At 39.8% G+C, this 24243-nt stretch overlaps 1 protein-coding gene across 1 annotated transcript; it reads right to left on the bottom strand.

The window, feature by feature from the left end:
• Nucleotides 1-3033: 3033 nt before the first annotated feature.
• LOC128243063 (mucin-2-like) lies at nt 3034-9107 on the bottom strand. The gene is given in 5 exon segments (XM_052960559.1): nt 3034-4755; nt 5119-5900; nt 5903-7893; nt 8078-8763; nt 9093-9107. Coding segments are annotated over 5 exon segments (5196 nt in total).
• Nucleotides 9108-24243: the final 15136 nt, after the last annotated feature.

The raw sequence follows: 24243 nt of genomic DNA, 5'->3' as shown, positions 1-24243 counted from the left end.
TGTAATATTTATCGGCATGTTATTTCTCAATATTATGTACATGAATCCGTCGTATTCCAACTAAATGTGTCAACTCTTTTCTGTTTGTGCTCTGGTTTGGTAGGTACCGCATCGGCGTTCGGAATGCGATTTCCTGTTGGTGACGGCTGTGTCAGTCGAACGTGTAAAGTGGCAAGCACGAGCCGCACGGTGTTGAAGGCCGTCATATACTGGCCCTGTCTTCGCTTCTGTAAGCTTTATGACTCTCAGGGCACTGCCGGCAGCGAAACACGGCCTAATCATCAAGAATACTCCTTTTCTTGAAATGGTCAGATGCTTTGATTAGCCTTGTTTCATCCTATATAAACAGTGGCAGAGGCAGCATCACCATAAACTTTTTTATCAGTCACTGTTTTAACATTTGGCCCGTACAGCAGTACGAAATCAAACGTCAGCAGATACATAGCTGGGACAAAATATCAATGATGCAATTTCCGGAATTGCTTGACGTAAGCAATACTTTAGCACTCTTTTGGTATTAACTATCATTTAACCTAATGTTAAATATGTTTAAAGAATAAAATCAACTTATAGTTTAATGACATTAAGCAAATTCTTAATGACTTAGAATGGTCGGAATGAGCGCAGCTTGATAGTCTGAACGATTTCGGTTACAACCTCATTGGCTGCGAATTGTCAACGCAAAATCTGACACTGAGTGTGTATGGGTGAGTGACAGTAGGCGGACCTTTAAACACCCGCGAACGTGTTTTTTTTATAATTTTGAAACACTTAAGAAAAGGTTAGTAACTAAAGACTACGCTTTGATTATTGCAATGATGAACAATGACTTTCATCAGTTGATTGGACAGGAAATGCTTATACATCATTGGTCAAACGAAAGAAAACCACTGTGAGGCCGGTGACACTTAAGCACCAGTGGAGATTGAAAATGCGTATCCTGTTATTTAACAATGAAAAACATACACAAAGCCATGTACATCACATATTGTAGGAGCTCAGAAAAAGTAGCTCACGGTATGCAAGTGTCATATTTCGGGGAAAATGTAAATGTAAAGCTGCTGCATACTAGCGATAACTATAGAAGTAACTATTTCAAGATTTTTTTAAGAATGCCAAGACAAATACGGAACGTTCTATTTGTGTCTTGTACTTGTTCCAGAGTTCGTTATTTCCAACTCCGCTATAGTGAAAACACAAATTCAAATTATGTCATTTTATTAGCGGCAGTTTCCGCTGATGAATTATCGCGCAGTCCGCAATTCTGATCTAAGTAGCAATAGTATCCACTGTAACGATACCCATCCGATTACTGGCAGGTGTAGACCGTGGACGACCCGGGTCTGAGCCGACACTCTCTGTCCCACCTACAGGTGACGCTGTTGTCACCATTTAGAAAGTAGGGACATTCCTCTCCGCGGGCAATTCCTTAAGCAGAGAATAAAGGAACGTTACATTACATGGTGGCGTAAACATTCACAAAAAATAAACTGTTCGATTTGATACTTTTTGGCCATTAACACGGGGTTGAAATAAGTTTCATTTGCATTTGCTCTGTATGAACATTAATGTGCAATGTATTACTAATTTAAAAAAATAGTTCCAAAGCTTATAGTTTTAAATAAGTTGTTGTGCATCGATTTCATTATTTGTATTTGTAGTACAGTCGAACACCGTTGGCTCGAAATTGCTTGGCTTGAATTCCTCGTTGGCTCGAACCTGGTGTAAAGGATCGATTTCTTTATTTTAAAGGTAAGCACTCACGCTTGGCTCGAATTTTCCGAGGGTCGAGGTATTTTCGCCGGTCCATGTGAGTTCAAGCCAACGGGGTTCGACTGTATATGTTAAAGGCAGAATTAAAGTCCGATATTAATGAGTTTGCCAGTTAACTTAAATAACCATGATTTTGTACAGAGAAATGTATATTTTACGCAAGTAATAAATAGATTAGAATACATTTCTACGGTCATTTTGCTATATCACAAGATATCGTAATAAACATTTTATAATTAAACATGTCTTTGGTCAATTGTACTGATTATAACCTATGTCAATTTTATCCAAGCATCCTTAAATACAGTTTTCATAATATTGGCAGTACCTATAAACTCTTCTTGGGCTCCATTTGTATCTTCACAAATTAAAGCTTAAAATCTCCTTATATATGCTTTCTATTTTGTAAACCTGCAGGCGAACTTTACTTCGTAAGCATTTTCCTCCCAGGGCAGGACCGTTATCATCATAGTAACGCCTTCGGCATGCGCATACACGATTCGAACAAATGGATTTGCTATCTTCACAAGTGTCGGTGTGGTAAGAAGACCACCGACGACAAGACTCCCCCAATCGTCTTTCACCTGAAACAACAGGCACAGAACATAAATAATAACAACATACATGCAATGGTTTCATGATTGTATAAAATTCCGGTCTTGAAATGGCAAAAATTAATTGTATAAAAGAAGTTGACTCAACAAACTCAGTGGTAAATAAACATGCACTTAAAAGGCAAATACTTATTTAACAAATTGGACGAGGCTATTGCAATTTATTAGTGCACCTCAAAGTTATCATATGCAGTATGTTTCAGAAAAAAAACGCCTTATACTGAGGAAGTTATTCGCTCCATACACATGTGGCTCTAGACCACCCGACCTTCAGTTTGTCTCGAATATACCCCTTAAAATCTTGTTTGCAGGAGTGTTATCAGTGTGTTAAGTTGCTTAAATGTGGATTCTCACATTGTACGTTTCAAGTAGGAGATATCTTACCAGTGGTGGTGGCTGGAGTGTTTGTGATTGTAGTTGTTGGAGTTGTCGTACTGGTGGCAGTAGTTCGAATTTTCATACTGGTGGCAGTAGTTGGAGTTGTCGTACTGGTGGCAAAAGTTGGAATTTTCGTACTGGTGGCAGTAGTTTGGGTTATCGTAGTTGGAGTTTTTGTACTGCTGGCAGTAGTTTGAGGTGTCGTACTGGTGGCAGTAGTTGGAGTTGTCGTAGTTTGAGTTTTCGTACTGGACGCAGTAGTTGGAATTTACGTACTGGTGGCAGTAGTTGGAATTTTCGTAGTTGGAATTTTCGTACTGGTGGCAGTAGTTTGGGTTATCGTAGTTGGAGTTTTTGTACTGCTGGCAGTAGTTTGAGGTGTCGTACTGGTGGCAGTAGTTGGAGTTGTCGTAGTTTGAGTTTTCGTACTGGACGCAGTAGTTGGAATTTTCGTACTGGTGGCAGTAGTTGGAGTTGTCGTAGTTGGAGTTTTCTTAGTTGGAGTTGTCGTAGTTGGAGTTGTCGTACTGGTGACAGTAGTTGGAGTTTTCGTAGTTGGAGTTGTCGAAGTTAGAGTTGTCGTACTGGTGACAGTAGTTGGAGTTGTCGTAGTTGGAGTTTTTGTACTGCTGGCAGTAGTTAGAGTTGTCGTACTGGTGGCAGTAGTTGGAGGTTTCGAAATTGGAGTTTTTGTACTGGACGCAGTAGTTGGAGTTGTCGTAGTTGGAGTTTTCGTAGTTGGAATTTTCGTAGTGGACGCAGTAGTTGGAATTTTCGTACTGGTGGCAGTAGTTGGAATTTTCGTAGTTGGAATTTTCGTACTGGTGGCAGTAGTTGGAGTTGTCGTAGTTGGAATTTTCGTACTGGTGGCAGTAGTTGGAGTTTTCGTAGTTGGAGTTTTCGTACTGGTGGCAGTAGTTGGAGTTGTCGTAGTTGGAATTTTCGTACTGGTGGCAGTAGTTGGAGTTGTCGTAGTTGGAGTTGTCGTAGTTTGAGTTTTCGTACTGGACGCAGTAGTTGGAATTTTCGTAGTTGGAATTTTCGTACTGGTGGCAGTAGTTGGAGTTGTCGTAGTTGGAATTTTCGTACTGGTGGCAGTAGTTGGAGTTTTCGTAGTTGGAATTTTCGTACTGGACGCAGTAGTTGGAGTTGTCGTAGTTGGAGTTGTCGTAGTTTGAGTTTTCGTACTGGACGCAGTAGTTGGAATTTTCGTAGTTGGAATTTTCGTACTGGTGGCAGTAGTTGGAGTTTTCGTAGTTGGAATTTTCGTAATGGTGGCAGTAGTTGGAGTTGTCGTAGTTGGAATTTTCGTACTGGTGGCAGTAGTTGGAGTTTTCGTAGTTGGAGTTTTCGTACTGGACGCAGTAGTTGGAGTTGTCGTAGTTGGAGTTGTTGTAGTTTGAGTTTTCGTAGTGGACGCAGTAGTTGGAATTTTCGTACTGGTGGCAGTAGTTGGAGTTGTCGTAGTTGGAATTTTCGTACTGGTGGCAGTAGTTGGAGTTGTCGTAGTTGGAGTTTTCGTAGTTGGAGTTGTCGTAGTGGTGACAGTAGTTGGAATTTTCGTAGTTGGAATTTTCGTACTGGTGGCAGTAGTTGGAGTTTTCGTAGTTGGAGTTTTCGTACTGGACGCAGTAGTTGGAGTTGTCGTAGTTGGAGTTTTCGTAGTTGGAGTTATCGTACTGGTGGCAGTAGTTGGAATTTTCGTAGTTGGAATTTTCGTACTGGTGGCAGTAGTTGGAGTTGTCGTAGTTGGAGTTTTCGTAGTTGGAGTTGTCGTAGTTGGAGTTTTCGTAGTTGGAGTTGTCGTAGTTGGAGTTTTTGTACTGCTGGCAGTAGTTAGAGTTGTCGTACTGGTGGCAGTAGTTAGAGTTGTCGTACTGGTGGCAGTAGTTGGAGTTTTTGAAGTTTGAGTTTTCGTACTGCTGACAGTAGTAAGAGTTGTCGAAGTTGGAGTTTTTGAAGTTGGAGTTGTCGTACTGGTGGCAGTAGTTGGAGTTGTCGTACTGGTGGCAGAAGATGGAGTTGTCGTACTGGTGGCAGTAGTAAGAGTTTTCGTACTGGTGACAGTAGTTGGAGTTTTCGTAGTTGGAGTTTTCGTACTGGTGGCAGAAGTTGAAGTTGTCGTACTGGTGGCAATTGTTGGAGTTTTCGTACTGGTGACAATAGTTGGAGTTTTTGTACTGGTGACAGTTATTGGAGTTGTCGTATTTGGAGTTTTCGTACTGGTGGCAGAAGTTGAAGTTGTCGTACTGGTGGCAATTGTTGGAGTTTTCGTACTGGTGACAATAGTTGGAGTTTTTGTACTGGTGACAGTTATTGGAGTTGTCGTAGTTGGAGTTATCGTACTGGTTGCGCTAGTTGGAGTTGTCGTAGTTGGAGGTTTTGTACTGGTGGAAGTAGTTGGAGTGTTCGTACTGGTGGCAGTTGTTAGAGTTTTCGTTCTGGTGGCAGTAGTTGGAGTTGTCGTAGATGGAGTTTTCGTACTGGTGGCCGTACTTGGAGTTGTCGTAATTGGAGATTTCGTACTGGTGGCAGTATTTGGAGTTGTCGTAGTTGGAGTTATCGTACTGGTGGCAGTAGTTGGAGTTGTCGTAGTTGGGGTTTTCGCACTGGACGCAGTAGTTGGAGTTGTCGTACTGGTGGGAGGAGTTGGAGTTGTCGTAGTTGGAGTTATCGTACTGGTGGCAGTAGTTGGAGTTGTCGTAGTTGGGGTTTTCGTACTGGTGGCAGTAGTTGGAGTTGTCGTAGTTGGAGTTATCGTACTGGTGGCAGTACTTGGAGTTGTCGTAGTTGGGGTTTTCATACTGGTGGCAGTAGTTGGAGTTGTCGTAGTTGGAGTTATCGTACTGGTGGCAGTAGTTGGAGTTGTCGTAGTTGGGGTTTTCGTACTGGTGGCAGTACTTGGAGTTGTCGTAGTTGGAGTTATCGTACTGGTGGCAGTAGTTGGAGTTGTCGTAGTTGGAGTTATCGTACTGGTGGCAGTATTTGGAGTTGTCGTAGTTGGAGTTATCGTACTGGTGGCAGTAGTTGGAGTTGTCGTAGTTGGGGTTTTCGTACTGGTGGCAGTAGTTGGAGTTGTCGTAGTTGGAGTAATCGTACTGGTGGCAGTAGTTGGAGTTGTCGTATTGGGGTTTTCGTACTGGTGGCAGTAGTTGGAGTTGTCGTAGTTGGAGTTATCGTACTGGTGGCAGTAGTTGGAGTTGTCGTAGTTGGAGTTATCGTACTGGTGGCAGTAGTTGGAGTTGTCGTTGTTGGAGTTATCGTACTGGTGGCAGTAGTTGGAGTTGTCGTAGTTGGGGTTTTCGTACTGGTGGCAGTAGTTGGAGTTGTCGTAGTTGGAGTTATCGTACTGGTGGCAGTATTTGGAGTTGTCGTAGTTGGAGTTATCGTACTGGTGGCAGTAGTTGGAGTTGTCGTACTGGTGGGAGGAGTTGGAGTTGTCGTACTGGTGGCAGTAGCTGGAGTTAATGTACTGGTGGAAGTAGTTGAATTTGTAGTACTGGTGGCAGAAGTTGGAGATTTCGTACTGGTGGCAGTATTTGAAGTTGTCGTAGTTTGAGTTTTCGTACTTGTGGCAGTAGTTGGAGTTTCTGTACTGGTGGCAATAGTTGGAGGTTTCGTACTGGTGGCAGTAGTTGAAGTTGTCGTTGTTGGAGTGTTCGTTCTTGTGGCAAGATTTGGAGTTTTTGTACTGGTGGCTGTAGTGAGATTTTTCGTTCTGGTGGCAGTAGTTGGAGTTTTCGTAGGTGGAGTTTTCGTACTGATGGCAGTAGTTTGAGTTGGAGTTTTCGTATTGGTGGCAGTAGTTGGACTTTTCGTACTGGTGACAAAAGTTGGAGTTGTCGTTGTTGGTGTTTTCGTATTGGTGGCAGAAGTTGTAGTTATCGTACTGATGGCAGTAGTTGGAGTTATCGTACTGGTGGCAGTAGTTGGAGTTATCGTACTGGTGACAGTAATTGGAGTTATCTTTCTGGTGCCAGTAGTTGGAGTTATCGACCTGGTGGCAGTAGTTGGGGTTATGGTACTGGTGGCAGTAGTTGGAGCTATCGTACTGGTGCCAGTAATTGGAGTTGTCGTACTGGTGACAGTTGTTGGATTTGTCGTAATTGGGGCAATAGTTGGAGTTAGCGTACTCATGGCAGTAGTTCGGGTTTTCGTACTGGAGGCAGTAATTGGAATTTTCGTACTGGTGGCAGTAGTTGAAGTTGTCCTACTGGTGGCAATAGTTGGAATTTTCGTACTGGTGCCAGTAGTTGGAGTTGTCGTACTGGTGGCAAAAGTTGGAAATTTCGTACTGGTGGCAAAAGTTGGAGATGTCGTAGTTGGAGTTTTCGTACTGGTGGCAGTACTTGGACTTGTCGTTCTGGTGGCAGTAGTTGGAGTTATCGTACTGGTGACAGTAGTTGGAGTTATCGCAGTTAGAGTTATCGTACTGGTGACAGTAGTTGGAGTTATCCTACTGGTGACAAAAGTTGGAGTTGTCGTTGTTGGTGTTTTCGTATTGGTGGCAGAAGTTGTAGTTATCGTACTGATGGCAGTAGTTGCAGTTATCGTAGTTGGAGTTATCGTAGTTAGAGTTGTCGTACTGGTGGCAGTTGTTGGAGTTATCGTAGTTGGAGTTATCGTAGTTAGAGTTGTCGTACTGGTGGCAGTAGTTGGAGTTATCGTACTGGTGGCTGTAGTTGGAGGTATCGTAGTGGTGGCAGTAGTTGGAGTTATCGCAGTTAGAGTTATCGTACTGGTGACAGTAGTTGGAGTTATCCTACTGGTGACAGTAGTTGGAGCTATCGTACTGGTGGCTGTAGTTGGAGCTATCGTACTGGTGACAGTAGTTGGAGTTATCGTAGTTGGAGTTATCGTACTGGTGGCAGTAGTTGAGTTTTCGTAGTTGGAGTTGTCGTACTGGTGGCAGTAGTTGGAGTTATCGTACTGGTGGCAGTAGTTGGAGTTATCGTACTGGTGACAGTAGTTGGAGTTATCGCAGTTAGAGTTATCGTACTGGTGACAGTAGTTGGAGTTATCGTACTGGTGGCTGTAGTTGGAGGTATCGTAGTGGTGGCAGTAGTTGGAGTTATCGCAGTTAGAGTTATCGTACTGGTGACAGTAGTTGGAGTTATCGTACTGGTGGCTGTAGTTGGAGCTATCGTACTGGTGACAGTAGTTGAGTTTTCGTAGTTGGAGTTATCGTACTGGTGGCAGTAGTTGAGTTTTCGTAGTTGGAGTTGTCGTACTGGTGGCAGTAGTTGGAGTTATCGTACTGGTGGCAGTAGTTGGAGTTATCGTACTGGTGACAGTAGTTGGAGTTATCCTACTGGTGACAGTAGTTGGAGTTATCGTACTGGTGGCAGTAGTTGGAGTTATCGTACTGGTGACAGTAGTTGGAGTTATCGTAGTTGGAGTTATCGTACTGGTGACAGTAGTTGGAGTTATCGTAGTTGGAGTTATCGTACTGGTGACAGTAGTTGGAGTTATCGTACTGGTGGCAGTAATTGTAGTTATTTAAGTTGGAGTTGTCGTACTGGTGGCAGTAGTTGGAGTTATCGTACTGGTGGCAGTAGTTGAAGTTATCGTACTGGTGGCAGTAGTTGTAGTTATCGTAGTTGGAGTTGTCGTACTGGTGGCAGTAGTTGGAGTTAGCGGACTGGTGGCAGTAGTTGGAGTTTTTGTAGTTGGAGTTATCGTAGTGGTGACAGTAGTTGGAGTTATCGTACTGGTGCCAGTAGTTTGAGTTATCGTACTGGTGCCAGTAGTTGGAGTTATCGTACTGGAGGCAGTAGTTGGAGTTATCGTACTGGTGACAGTAGTTGGAGTTATCGTACTGGTGGCAGTAGTTGGAGTTATCGTACTGGTGACAGTATTTGGAGTTATCGTACTGGTGGCAGTAGTTGGAGTTATCGTACTGGTGACAGTATTTGGAGTTATTGTGGTTGGAGTTATCGTGCTGGTGGCAGTAGTTAGAGAATTTAACGTACTGGTGGCAGTAGTTGGAGTTATCGTACTGGTGACATTAGTTGGAGTTATCGTACTGGTGACTTTAGTTGGAGGTATCGTACTGGTGACAGTAGTTGGAGTTATCGTACTGGTGCCAGTAGTTGGAGTTATCGTACTGGTGGCAGTAGTTGGAGTGGTTGAAGCTTGAGTGGTTGAACTCGCGGTAGTGGTTTGGATGTTTGTAGTTGAATTGATCTTACCAGTGGCTGTAATGGTCATTGGTGTGATCGTTTTGCTGTTGGATGTATTTGTTGTGCATATTTAAATTAATAAATACATTACAAATAAACAATTCTCAATTTTGAGTAGTATATACTTTAACAAACACATTAATACCGGCTGTTCCGTCATTCGGTCAACGTTCAGCTCGATATTCAAAATTTCAACATTACTCGTCCCTCAGCTGAACGTTCAGCTTGTAATTGAAAACGACAATATCTGACTGTTGAATTTGCGTGAAACACACATAAAATACATAGAGTAGTATACATGCACAATAGGTCGAGTTATATTAACCTACATATAATCATCGATATATCGAGCTGTGTTTGTGTTTTTTGTCATTGCTTAAAAGAGTTATAGTCCGTGTACGTATACGCAGACTCCCTTTTTGTGTACACCGCCGCAACCCAACCCCCTCCCATCACAACATACACATGAAAGTTTGTCTAAACGTTTGATCTCGACTAAGACAAAGAATCAGCTAAAACTTCGAAGCAGTAAAAATATCGAATTGATCTAAAACACCTTTTAACAAACGATTGCACGCAAATAAGTTACCGAATCCTTGTGCTGGATGCGTCGAGTTGACTACCGCTGGTGTTTTAAACTTCGGTACGCATGATGGCACGTGCGACCAATTGCCACTATCTTCACATGTCAGTGTCGTTATATCCTTATCCTCATGGTATCCCGCGTCACATATCACGCGCAGTCTCGCGCCGACGTCATATCGGTTCCCGAGGATCTTTCCGTGTATTACGTTCCTCAGTGGTTTACATTCTGATATGAATATTTTTTTTGCATTACTTAAGGGTCATGTTATCACATATACACTTCAGGAAAAACGAAGGCTTTTTATTGTTTCTATTAACAATTAAAAGCCGGCGCTATGATTTCGCACAATCTTTAGTCTGAATTTAGACTCTAGTGGCAAAACTGCGAATCTTCCTTTTATTGTAACTTTCTTTTTAGTTTAGTTTTGGTGATGAAATTTGCTTCGCTGTTTGTCAAACTACACGTGCATATGTAAAACTGACCTTTAATCGTGCAGGTCTTCGACTTCATGTCACAGACGCTCCAGGTGGGGCAGTTGCACGAGTCGCCGTCCTGGTTGATAACATGTATATTTTTCATCATCACTTACACCTTACAACAGTTTTTCATATTCTCCTAATGTATTTGAATTTTGTATTTACTTCAGTTAAGAGTAATGTTCATCATCATCATCATCATCATCATCATCATCATCATCATCATCATCATCATCATCATCATCATCATCATCATCATCATCATCATCATCATCACCAATATGTTGTCGGTGTGGCCAATAAAGAAAGAATGTGATTCAGAGTTTCACCTACCTTTATATTTTCCCTGTTGACAAAAATACAATGTGAGGTGCTGGTACTACTCCCAGGCCCGCCTCCGTCCGCGGGCTTGTCGTACAGTTCACACACACGCGGACGGCGCAAGTATCCGAGGGCTGCACATGCCGGACGTGTCTTGCACTCTGCCTTGCATTGCTTGATTGATACGTCTATTAAAACCTTGAAACGGCTGCTAGGTGGCGGACACTGTGTCCAGTCGTCCACAGATTCCCCTGTCGCGGATTCATTCGACGGAATTCCGCAGATAAGAATGATAAGCCTAAAAAGTATCCGAGTCCGAGTCATTCTGTGAACATGCAACTGTGGTTTACTCGTGAGAGACTGTTGATTTTAAAGCAACGTTTGAACAAAATGTGCGCCAATGCAACGTTATGTTTTTTTATTGTAAAGTGATCATTGTTATTTATTGATGAAGTATAAAGATACTATTATTAATGCATTACTTGCTTTTGAAATACTAATTAGTAGATTCTGCATTTTATTTTGTGTTTTAATCAAATTCTTGTCTACTGCTTTTCACGCACGCAATTCGCTATCATTTATTCAACAGATACTTTGTTTTGCATGTTTGATATTCAGTTCATCAATTTTGAAAACAATAATGTAAAATATAAACGGTACAGTGAATGCTGTCTGATTTCAACTACCTGAAAAATAATGGTATGAATTTAAGTCCTGTCTCCAAGCCCTATAGAACATTTGCGCATTCATAATTATATACAATAAATTATTCAAGAACATGGTTCAGTTTAGATGTTATAGCCATGTTGAGGCAAGTGAATGTTACCAATTCACCATTGCTGGAGAATAAATAAAAGCTAAAAAGTCACTTGCAGGAAAGCGAATGACACTAACGCACCACTGCGAGAGAACCGGGGGTCAGTAGTGCCCTAGTGTAAGGGAAGTGAAGATCACTTAGCAACACTGTCAGGGAAGCGAAGTTCAGTATTGCTCCACTTTAAGAGAAGCGAAGGTCACATAGCAAAACTATCAGGGAAGTGAGGGTCAGTAGTGTTTCACTGTAACTGAATCACTAATGTCAGAGAAGCGATGATCAGTAGTTCTCCACTGTTACGATAGCGAATGTCACTTAGCACCACTGTCGGGAAATGAAGGTCAGTAGTTCTGCACTGTAAAGGAAGCGAGGGTCAGAAGTGTTCAACTGTAACGGAAGCGAAGGCCACTTAGCAACACTGTAAGGGAAGCGATGGTCAGTAGTGCCCCACTGTAAAGGAAGTGAAGGTCACTTAGCACCACTGTAAGGGAAGCGAGGGTCAGTAGTGTTCAACTGTAATGAGAGTGAAGGTCACTTAGCAACACTGTCAGGGAAGTGATGGTCAGTAGTGTTCCACTGTAACGGAAGTGAAGGTCACATAGCACCACTTTCAGGTTAGCGAGGGTCAATAGTGTTCCACTGTAACGGAAGCGAAGGTCACTTAAAACACTGTCTGGAAATGAAGGTCACTTAGCAACACTGTCAGGGAAGCGATGGTCAGTAGTGATGTACTGTAAAGGAAGTGAAGGTCACATAGCAACACTGGCAGGAAAGCGAGGGTCAGTAGTACTAAAATGTAACGGAAGCAAAGGTCACTTAGCACCACTAACAGGTAATGAAGGTCAGTAGTTCTCCACTGTTAGGGAAGCGAGTTCACTTAGCAACACTGTCAGGAAGTGAAGGACAGTAGTTATTCACTGTAAGGGTTGCGAAGGTCACTTAGCAACACTGAAAGGGAAGCGAGGGTCATTTGTGCTCCACTGTCAAGAAAGCGTGGGTCAGTAGTGCTCCACTGTAACGAAGCGAAGGTCACTTAGCACTACAGTCAGTGAAGCGAAGGCCATATATGATTTAATGTCAGTAAATCGAAGGACATAAACGAATCACTGTCATGAAAAAAGAGCGACTAACGTGCAAATGGCAAGGGAGAAAAAGACCTCTTAAGCATAACAGTGTTGGTAGTGAATGCCAAAAACGAGCCACTGTCAGGGAAGCGAAAGTTATTAACGGGCCGCTGTAAGGGAAGCGAGGGCAACTCACGCGTCACTCAAAAGGAAGTGAAGACCACTGCCGCGTTAATGTAGGGATATTGAAGGCCACTATTGCATCACTGTCAAGGAGACAACGGCCACTCATGCGCCACGGCAAGGGAAGTGAAGGCCACTAACACGCCACTGTTTGAGAAGTGAAGGCTACTAACGCGTCTATGTCAGGGAAGTGAAGGTCATTTACCGATCAATGTCAGGAAAGTTTAGAACACTTAAGCGCCACTGAAAGGGAAGTGAAGGCACCTTACGCGACAAGGTCAGGGAAGTGAAGGCCACAAACGCGTCAATGGCAGGGAAGTGAAGACACCTTACGCACCTATATCAGTGAGGTAAAGACCACTAACGCGCCAGTGTCAGGGAAGTGGAGGCCACAGACGCGTCAATGGCAGGGAAGTGAAGGTACCCTACGCACCAATGTCAGTGAAGTAAAGACCACTAACGCGCCAGTGTCAGGAAAGGGAAAGCCACTAACGCGCTAGAGCCAGGGAAGCGAACACCACTTAGACACCACTGTCAGGGATATGAAGGCCACTTACGCGCCAGAGCCAGGGAAGCGAACACCACTTAGACATCACTGTCAGGGATATGAAGGCCACTAGCGCACTAGAGCCAGGGAAGCGAACACCACTTAGACACCACTGTCAGGGATATGAAGGTCACTAGCGCACTAGAGCCAGGGAAGCTAACGCCACTTAGACACCACTGTCAGGGATATGAAGGCCACTAACGCGCCAGAGCCAGGGAAGCGAACACCACTTAGACATCACTGTCAGGGATATGAAGGCCACTTACGCGCCAGAGCCAGGGAAGCGAACACCACTTAGACATCACTGTCAGGGATATGAAGGCCACTAGCGCACTAGAGCCAGGGACGCGAACATCACTTAGACACCACTGTCAGGGATATGAAGGCCAATAACGCGCTAGAGCAAGGAAGCGAACACCACATAGACACCACTGTCAGGGATATGAAGGCTACTAACGCGCCAGGGCCAGGGAAGCGAACATCACTTAGACACCACTGTCAGGGATATGAAGGCCACTAACGCGCCAGAGCCAGGGAAGCGAACACCACTTAGACACCACTCTCAGGGATATGAAGTCCACTTACGCGCCAGGGCCAGGGAAGCGAACACCACTTAGACACCACTGTCAGGGATATGAAGGCCAATGACGCGCTAGAGCCAGGGAAGCGAACACCACTTAGACACCACTGTCAAGGATATGAAGGCCACTAACGCGCCAGAGCCAGGGAAGCGAACACCACTTAGACACCACTGTCAGGGATATGAAGGCCAATAACGCGATAGAGCAAGGGAAGCGAACACCACTTAGACACCACTGTCAGGGATATGAAGTCCACTTACGCGCCAGAGCCAGGGAAGCGAATACCACTTAGACACCACTGTCAGGGAATGAAGGCCACTCACGCGCCACTGTAAGGGAAGCAAAAACCATGAGCGCCACTGTTAAAGAGGTGTAGGCCATATATACACCATTGTAAGGGAAGTGATTGTGATATTAAAATTATCCCCTGTAAGGAAATGAAAGGACACATGAACGCATAGGCAGGGAATCGGAAGCCATAAGTGTAAAGAAAATAAGCATCATTGTATGGACAGTTAAGGCTGGTATTGAACCAAAATAAGGGGAGCGAAGGTAAGGGAATGAAGTGCCGATAACGCACACCTCCAGGGAATTTACAGCCACTAACGGGTCACAGTATGGGAAGCTAAGGCAAATAAAGCGCCAATGTATCTGTAAAGAAGGCCACTAAACACCACTTAAAGGGTATCGAGAACATCTTTTGCGCTAAAAGCAAAGACAGCGTAGGGGTGCTCTGCTCTAAGGGAAGCGTAAGACACTAACGCACCAAAAGTAAGACACGAAAATGCCACTTATACGCCCCTATAAATAGCGAGGACCCCCAGTCTACCTCTCTAAAGGAAGCTAATGTACAGGTGATTTGCCCACTTTATATAAATGAATGGTGTTCAATCTTACACGAGTTAAGCAATGCAAAACAGTTGTGTGTTATATTTTTATTCGCATGAATGATGTATAAGTGTCGGAACTAATCAGATCTTGCGACCTTTTACGGAAGACGACAATGTTTTATCAGGAATTCGCGTACAAAAATTATTTGTTGCTGAAGGTTGAAAGTTTCCCTATTTTCTCCCGGTTTGCACGTGTTTTGAATAAGCAAAGTGTGGTTTGTTGAACCAACAGTTTTGAGGTCAATACTACGAGCAGTTGGAAGAAATAGTTATCGTTTATTAAACATACAACCGTGGAGGCATTTTTAAAGAACAAGTATGTTAGGAAAAAACTTTAAGTAATGACGAAAACAACGAGTAAGACTTTGTCAATGTCGTGGCGATTCAACTTGGTTTAATTTTTGGTTAGTGTGCACATTCAAGCAATTTAATTGGTCAACAGTCATTATTGCATACATAGTAAATACAAGAAGTCAATAAACATTTCGACTAACTTTCACAAATCCAAAGAATTAACGGTGTTCACCCAATTAGCTGTTGGTATACAGTACTATTTTGCGATTCAATTTGATTTGCTATGCAATCGCGATTTGTAAAAGACAATAGCAATTATGAAGGGTCTTCCATAATCATACACGCATTGCTGTTTTTCGTATTGCCGTCTCGGCACAATAGCTTATAGTCATATTCCCAGCGTACAGTAATCGTCAATGGTCTATATATAACCAGTCGGGGCAATATGCTTTCTATTCACCACGAACATTTTAACTATACAAGACGTCGCCCTTAGGTTACAATATACGCAAAACCGGCAAGGTGGAAAATAATATTAATGCAGAAGCCCATGAAATTTAAATTACCATGATTGGATAAAACAATGTCACCCACAAAAGAACTAAATGTCATTGTTTTGTCAACTAATAAATACAGATGGAATATAGTATATTTCTTAACTTTCGATGAAATTTTAACTTGCAGCCAATCAAACGGGATATCGTGTAGTATTGATGATTTCCCCATGCATGCTCGGTACAAATCCGAATATTAAACTGTTTTCTATCGCAGCATATATGTATGCAATATAACTTAAAACAATATTACCAAAACGAATAATAGGTGTTTCACGATAAGAATTTGATTTATCACAAATGTGATATATTTCAGTGAGCAAAATAAAAATACCACGTCTTAAAGCAACTGTTCACCAGATGATCAATTTGCAAGAAAAAAAGAAAATGTAAAATGCATTGAAACTTACTAACTGAAGTACCACATAGTTTACAATTTATTTAAGTTTAGCAGTTATTTCGTATCTTTCCATTAAAAAGATTACTTGGTATGTCTACCTAGTTGAATTCATTCCTTATGCGTGAGTGTCTAGTCGATGTTATCACGTGATTTTACCAAGTAAGGTATATAGCTTAAATATACCACTCATTTAGAGTAAGACTTCGTAGAAAAGTGGACTACAGGACTGCAATTTTGGCGACACGGGTTCGAACCCGGTTTCCGACACATTTTTCTTTTTACATTTTGGTACTTTTTTACAATTATGATATCAAAGCGTAACACATTCTATAAAAAAATTGCCTTTATTTTGGTGCCAATCTGGTGTACAGTCCCTTTAACCCTTGGATTTTGAGAATGTATTGAATAACTAGCTGGTTCGTAATTTCCAAAGAAAGTCATATTTTTTTTTTAAACGAAATTGAAAGAGAAATGTTGTTACCGATAATGCAACGTAAATTAATCATGTTTAATAAGCCCGACAGTGGTTTTGTCAGACGAGTAACAAAGTCAAATCTTAATGCTCATGAAAAAAACAACGGTATGCTTTCAAAGCTTAACACGTTTGCATAAAGGGTTTGATTTACTATTGATAAATTAGTTGATGAATATGATTACCTTAATGCACGAGAGCCCGCTTTAGGTTATTTCCTTTTTTTCTCTCTCTCTCTATCTCCCTCTCTCTCTCTCCTGCCAGTGGCAGAGTTGGGTCTCACGGTTAAACCTAGTTTGGGTGTGTTGTCGCAAACCCAGTTTGACGATTTTTCATTGACCAAACCTTTCTCCATAGAGTGAATGCAAAAGAATTTTAATGATTTAGTAGTACGTACATTCGTTTCATATTTGCGAACGAAACGCCGTTTTCAGTTTCGCCGGACACATAAACTTGTGTCTTTGAGCATGGTATGTCAGTCTGTGTTGTTTGTACTATGTGAGTCTCTCGTTAAGTATCTGCTAGAACTTAGACTTGTGTCTTTAAAATGGTATGTCAGTCTGTGTTGTTTGAATGTTATGTGTTTTCCGTACAGTTTCTGCTAGACCTTAGACTTGTGTCTTCAAAATGGTCTGTCAGTCTGTGTTTTTGAACGTTATCTGTTTCTCGTACAGTTTCTGCTAGACCTTAGATTTGTGTGTCTAAACATGGTTTTCAGTTTTGTTTGGCCGATGTGTGTTTCTCGTTTATCAGTTTCTGCATTTAAAAGGGCCATTGTTTATTTGTTGGCTACATGGATTATTGCTGCAGTTTTATTGCCCTATATGTTAATATCAGGCGAGTACATATTATTGGTAAATAGCTTTTAATATGTGTGTAACTTTATTTCAAATCAGATGCTCATTTTAAAATGCAGACTGTCATTAGTATGCGTCACTTGTAACGGTATTATTGGGGATTTTAATCTTCATATGATAAATGTACGTAGTTCCTTATTAAGAGCACGCAAATGGCATCCATACCTAAATGGCTCCATGTTACCATGCATGTACGGCCTTAAACTTAAGGTGGACAGCTAAAGAATTCGTTCAGAGCTGAAACTACAAGGAACAAAATACCTACTATGTATAATGTTTTAATCATTCTTAAATTATTAAACCTCTCAGAAAAATATACACCAAACAAAAGATTAATTTTACCATTCTCAATCCATCTGAATGGACCATACCACTGGTTATAGTCTAATCAAGGTCGGCTGGTTGAGTTCCTCTTATACCGCCAACAATAGAGTTCGTTGTCTTAAACAACACATAAACCTTAATAGTATCCCGATAAATTAAAACATTCACTTGAACCGACTGTTAGCATGTTCTTTATCTTTGACAGTGTTGGCTTGTTTGTTGAGGATCTCTGGAAGGAATGCATTCAGGTAGCCTGGAAAAAATAAATTGAAAACAGGGTTCTCAAAAAGGGTTTACCTGGCATTGACATGTATGTCTCTAGAAGTTATGCTGGTTAAATGTTCGACTATTGGGCAAGTTTCAATTGTAAAGTAAATATGTTTTATTGTTTTGGCACCCCCAAGCATGGCCAAGTTACTCTGCATGGAGTATATTTCTATGACATTTAAGGTTTCCTATTAACTTCCGTGCGTCAACAATACATAACGAACATCCAGATTACGTGTTGTCTCCGACTGCACTTAGAGTAAGTTTAGCATCAAAGCGTGTCTTATTTATACACGTTTGAGCTCAAATAAGTCGCCATTAGGTGTACTCTACGGTTTATCGATGGTAAAGTACAATCGTATTCCCGTATTTGTTTTTGTACGAGTTAAAATTCTATATACTGAACTGTGGTTTTCAGAGTATGGTTTATTTTAGAAATGCGAGAGTAAACAAATCACGGTGTGCACTTGAAGTGTCCGTTAATCAACAAAAGGGCATCACAGCCCGAGATGTATCGGGATACTGCAAGAAATGTAATACTAAAATTAAGAAAGGTTGATTTTAAATAAAACCGACCCTTTCACTCTTATATGAAGTACAAAACACAATAAAACTGCTACTACTGTACAATCGAAGTACCTTTTCACCTTCATAATGAGTACGATTAAAGAGTATAACAAACCATAGGGATTGACATTGTAGCATTGCAAACTTAGTTCTGGACCAAGCAGTCCTAAGTCTAATGACACCAGTTCATGGACAAGGTCAACACCACTGCGCACCACGAAGCACTAAACAGCCGACTTCGTCTTGGTCGCCTTCGTGTTTTTGCTCATGCGAATACCTTTGTACAACATAAAAAGTGTCTTCATCTACCTTTCTATCAAGTTCAAAGCAGTTCAAAAAGTTAAATCTCGCTCCATCTTTAAGCTGGAGTAGTTTGAACAAAGGCGGCGTCAGAAAACAATACTTGCATTAAAGGTCCCAATTATAAACCTCATGATGTAAACAATTATGAAACTAGAGTGACTAGTCATAGCAGTTGGTCGAATCACCGACTGTATATTTGATTGTTTGCCATTAAGCACAATATTATTACCCCTTTACGGAAATATTTCCGTTAAAAAAACAAACAAAAGTATCGGGATCGTGGCGTCACACAATTTTCTCGCATTTATGTCGGATACAGAAGAAAATAAAAAGTTTGACAAAGTTTCATTGAATGAGTCATATTCCAGTGATAATGTTAAAGTTCTAATAGTGAGAATTTTGTAGGCACAAGCTGTTCCATACAAGGTCGTTTTTGAACAGTTGAATGTTTTTCGTACAACCTATGACTACAGAGTTGAAGCAGGCTGCATAGATTTCAAAAAATGGTAAAAAGTATAAGAATTATTTATTGTTTTGTAGATTTGTAACATTGCTACCAGTCACATTAGTGGATGTCTTCCAATAGTTGTAGTGTGTCGGGTAAGAAACAGCTGCCCTGTTAGCTCAGTCGTTCAAAATTGTGAGTATAAGAGGTGTGGGGAGACATCTCATGCATCACCCAGCATCCGGGATTCATGCCTGTCTGCCTAGATAGATACGTCCTGGATTGGACATTCTAACAATATTGAAAATCACAGGCAGAAAGTGCGTAAGTTAGATATTAAACAATTTTCAAAATTTATTTTTTGTAAGTGCAGAACTTTCGCTGTTACTTCAATATTAGCCATTTAAATCCATAAGCAGTTTTGTAAAAATATGTTTCTTTAAAAGTATTGTTGTCACATGGATACTGCAATATTTCTGTAAATTGTTTGCGGTGGTTGTTACTCATGTGTTGAATGCACAGATGCAACAAAAAAGGTATCTGCCTGAATCTATATCTTAGAACATGTGTCTGGATTAACATTAGTTTCATAGTCAATGTTTACTAAAGAAAATCAAATTTTGTTGTAGACAGTGGGTTAATGTTGCGGTTTCCTTTGAAAGGAGAGTGGTCATGACTTCCAGTGCGGTAGAAAGAATACGCCAGAAGTTCACCTCGCAGCAGTACAGAGGCTTTCAAGATCCAGCACAGGGATGCTACTGACATATTTTCATATGTATTTCAGTGTACTCTGGGTGACGGCCACAATGGACTTTTCAATAATAATTGGGCCAGTTTAGGTTTAAAAAAATAGTATTTTTAAGTAGAATAATAAGTAGCTGGTTAATTTTCTATTTAAAACAGTCTAATAGAAACAGAAACTTTTTGAGAACCCAGTTGAAATAATAATGGGTCTGTGTATTAATAAACTTTAATTATTAAGCATACGCTAAAGCGTTTGAATGAATGCATTCACTTCTTGTGTACATTTACTTTTTAAAGCCAGCATAATTTCTTGAATATGTTAATTGTATAATGTTCATGCCATATGATGTTGATACGATTATCTTCTGTTTATGACTTAAGAGCTGAAATAAGGATTGCTATTATATCGATTTGTCTTCTTGATATGAAAGCATAAACTGAAAATGTTTGAAGGATAACATTCCTATGTATATAACTTTTATCTTGAACTTGAACAAGTGGCAATGGCAATTGGAATTGTAAATAGAAACATCTATGTCAAATGGGTGTCCTTCAGTGACTTTCTCATACCTTTCAAGAGCTATCACTGTTGCTCCGGCTTGATTCATTCATTTAAAGGTAATATTCTTATCCGATCGATGAATACTTGCAAAAAGCTGATCAGTTTATATGTATATGTTGTAGCTCTACTTTACCCTTTATTGTTTTCAACTTGATGCTTGCTCTGATGACGCTTTTGTTTTGTAATGATTGATAAATGTTGCGACACGTATGAGGTTATGGCCATGCTTCCTTCCTTCCATTATTCACATTCCATATTAAAGTCTGAACAGAAAACACACAATACGGTAAGATAATGTGCATATTAAACGCAACGATAGTATCAGGCTCTTTAATAACAAATGCTTATAAAATGGCCGTACATGGTTAAGACCCTTTTGTAGATTTACCAACGATGTGATTTATATTCTTTGAACATTCTGTGCTGTCTTTTACAATTATGTCAGATTTATCCATTTTTTTTCAACAGAGTTTAGATAAAAAAACAATGATTAGATGAAAAACAATCAAATGACTCCATTACTAGCAAATTTGAGTGAAAAAAATGATAACACAATGTTGAAGTGTTTATTATTAACTTGTTATGGGGGTTAATTGTAGCAAATGAGTGTATTAACTCGCGCACGATGATGTGAGCGGTGACCTTTTAATGCATTTTTTTAAAGTCGAGGAAAGTGGTATAAATATCCCTTTCCGATAAAAGTACTGCTATGAAGCAAATATATGACATATATAAACGCCGAATAGTATACCGGGCTGAGGCATGGCATGTTATTGAACTATATATATTCGCCTGTTGCTCTGGATGATTCGTGTAACACTTAATCTTATTCAAATTTATTAAGGAAAATACATGTGTTATTTAGGGGAATTAAATTCTCTGACTTTATTTTAGTTTAGTTTTAGTTTAACACCATAGTCACTCCAGTCTCTCCCAAAAGGAGGTACTTAATAGAAAAAATACTTCAATGATCATGATCTTTCTTTAGAATTGATGGAAACTAGATTAAATGCCTCCAAAAAATATTGTTTAGTAATGATCGTATGTTTATGCTGATATTCAAAGATTCCCAGGATCAAGATGTAAACAAAATGAAATAAGTCACTGCCTTCGACGGGCTCTCGCAGTAATACACCTCGATGTGAACATATTTGCAACAAATTTTAATTGTTAGTTATGCTAATTTATATTGTTCACAACTCGTTCTGTCATAGGTATGGTCACTGGAAACATAATTAATATGCTTCATTTCAATACATTGAACACATATGTACAACATATGAGGCATGGTGAAAATTACTCTTTTTGCGAACAATACAAAAAAGAAGCATTCACAATTTGTACAATGTTGTCAATATCTATCTCCATCGGTGAGGAAACCGTTCTTAATCTCCATAGTAGGGGTACAGGTCTTGTTGCATCCAGCCACTCGTGTGCATCCTACCTGAAAAATAACATTCAAATGATGTCAAGAATACCCATTTCTTAAATATTTGAAAGGACGTGAAGATTATCCATTTGTTTTCAAATATTTTAATTGTCATCAATAATATTCATTTCCCCAATGGTATTTAGAATTACTGAACAAAGATATAATGCTGCATAATAAGAAGCTGCCCTTTTATATTTTTTTTCAGCACAATACATCTTTAATCAGCTATTGAAAACACAACAAATAAATGAGTGCAGTTCATATACAATTACTTAAAATTCCCAATTTTACTCAATTTATAATTACTTCAAAAACGCAATGCAATTGTTTTTTTCACAATTTATAACGCATAATTATGAAAGCTAAAAGACCCACACTCTGCCCAGACCAATTCCAAAGAAGTAACGTTTAGTTCAAACAAATGTGGTGGTTATATCCAACCTGAAATAAAATGTAACATACCTGTTAACTGCGAATATTGTCTTCGGTAACCTAAATTGTATCATGTTTAAGATTGTTGTCTTTGTTTTCGTCTTTACATAAACGCCATAACCGAACAGTTACAAGAATGATTTATGTTACCTTTTTATTTCTACTGTCTGGAAAAATAGCAATTCGACTAAATGCTGATTGTATACAAATCACTGCCAACATATCACAACACAGTCCTCGCTCGCACAAATGCTCTAATTTGCAATAAGTATTGAAGTGAAGTGAAAGCTGCTTTTACTATGACGTAGCAAATCACTTTTAGTGCTTAACATTGGAATCCGGACTTATGTACGAATTAACCACTCAAATATTAGGCATTACAGTTTGAACAACATATAAGAATAATTTCTAACATTTGCTATTTAATTCATTATGCTTCAAATATTAAATGCCCGATACAATGTGCCCCTTTGTCCCTCAGCACCCTGTTCCTTTTCTGCAGCACCCTGTCCTTTTAAAAAAATTATACTTATATGACCTCGCCCTGTTGTTTAATTATAAATGATCTCTCCCTTTGGTTAATTTGTAAAACACGAAACTTAAGTTTAATTTCATGGCAGTGATCATTTTTAAATAAATCTAGTTATTCAACAAAAGAAAAACTCGTTTTACAGGCTGCCAAGATTTTTTTTAAATGAAAATAAATAAAATGGATGTTAAAACTTATATTCCTAATGAAATATAATTGCCTGTAGAAGAACATTAAAATACCAATTCTCGGGTGCCTGTTGAAGCGTCTATTTGTATGCAAGCTTCTGAATGAGATTTGAAGCAAACGTTTAATGGTAAATATATTTTGGGAAAACAATTATGCCAAAAATGCATCTTACTTATACTGGCCTGGCAGGTCTATGTCAAGTACTTTAGACAGTGGATTATTCTGAATAGGTAGGAATAAACCATTTGACATTGCTCGCTGACTCCCCAACCCCCCAAAAATAAAGATAATTGACGACTTATTTTTGAAATGATTTTGGTTGCCAAAAAAAATCCAAGACCAGGAAATTAATGAAGTCCTATTTCATGGATTAGATTAGACATCAATCTAAATCTTAAATAATTATACTGAACGATTTAGTTTAAATCCACGGAAAGTTTTAACCTTCGGATGAAATGTAAAGTTCTGATTGCACTTTTGACAGACTAAAATATGTTATAAGTTGTACCATGCCTGAGTGTTTGATAATTTCTTTCGTCTACACATTAACACAAATATGGGAACATAGCTTAATGAAATAGGCAACATCGGTATAATACATTTATGCGAAAAAATACAATATTATTCACTAATACCCCAAACTACTTTTTGAATATTGTCCTTGATAAAATAGCTCAAACGGTTATTTTTATAATAATACACCCGCAACTTTCATGACTGAAATTGTTCACTCGCGCTTAATTGTCACTTAAACTTGTACATTTACGCTAAGTGATGCTCTCATAAATAAATAATCGTGCTATTTGCAATGTAAACATACTTGACTGACGCAGTGTTTCACAATACTCTTAACTCGTTGTTGTTGCGGAATCAGCTTTTGTACTTATCTTACAGTTATAACTGTTTAGATCACTGACTATTTATGTTCTTTTTATGTTGTCTTTCTTCGAGCACTACATAATTCTAACAATCATATTAGCCTAATATGATTTCATTATCAGCAAAAATGAAACCAAGTGAACAGTTGTAACGTACCAATGGAATTTAAGGAATTAGAACTGTTTGAATATGTAGAATATAAATCAAATCAAACCCTTATTTTTAAGTTTAGTTTGTTGTACTACGTGGCCCAAATATATGAAAATGATTTATAAAAAAATAGTTTGTTTAAATAATGCTATTAGCCATACCGTAATATAAAGAGAAGTAGGGAACAATGCGTGACGAGTAACCAGAACAATAAGCTTCGCGTACATTCACATGTTGCAGTAGGGGCTCGAAATGTTTTGAGACATTTCACTCACAACTTGTTTTTGTAGTTTAGTTTAAACATATTTATTTTACAACGATTGTGAAACAAGTTATTACAACATTATATTAATCACTCTCGTTGGCCCGATTTTACGCGAGAGTGTGGTCCTGTGTTGTGGGGGAAACCGGAGAACCCGGAGAAAAACCACTTG

This window comes from Mya arenaria, chromosome 8 (assembly GCF_026914265.1).
Source record: "Mya arenaria isolate MELC-2E11 chromosome 8, ASM2691426v1".
NCBI classification, from domain to species: domain Eukaryota; kingdom Metazoa; phylum Mollusca; class Bivalvia; order Myida; family Myidae; genus Mya; species Mya arenaria.
This window is presented reverse-complemented; position numbering and strand designations above follow the sequence as displayed.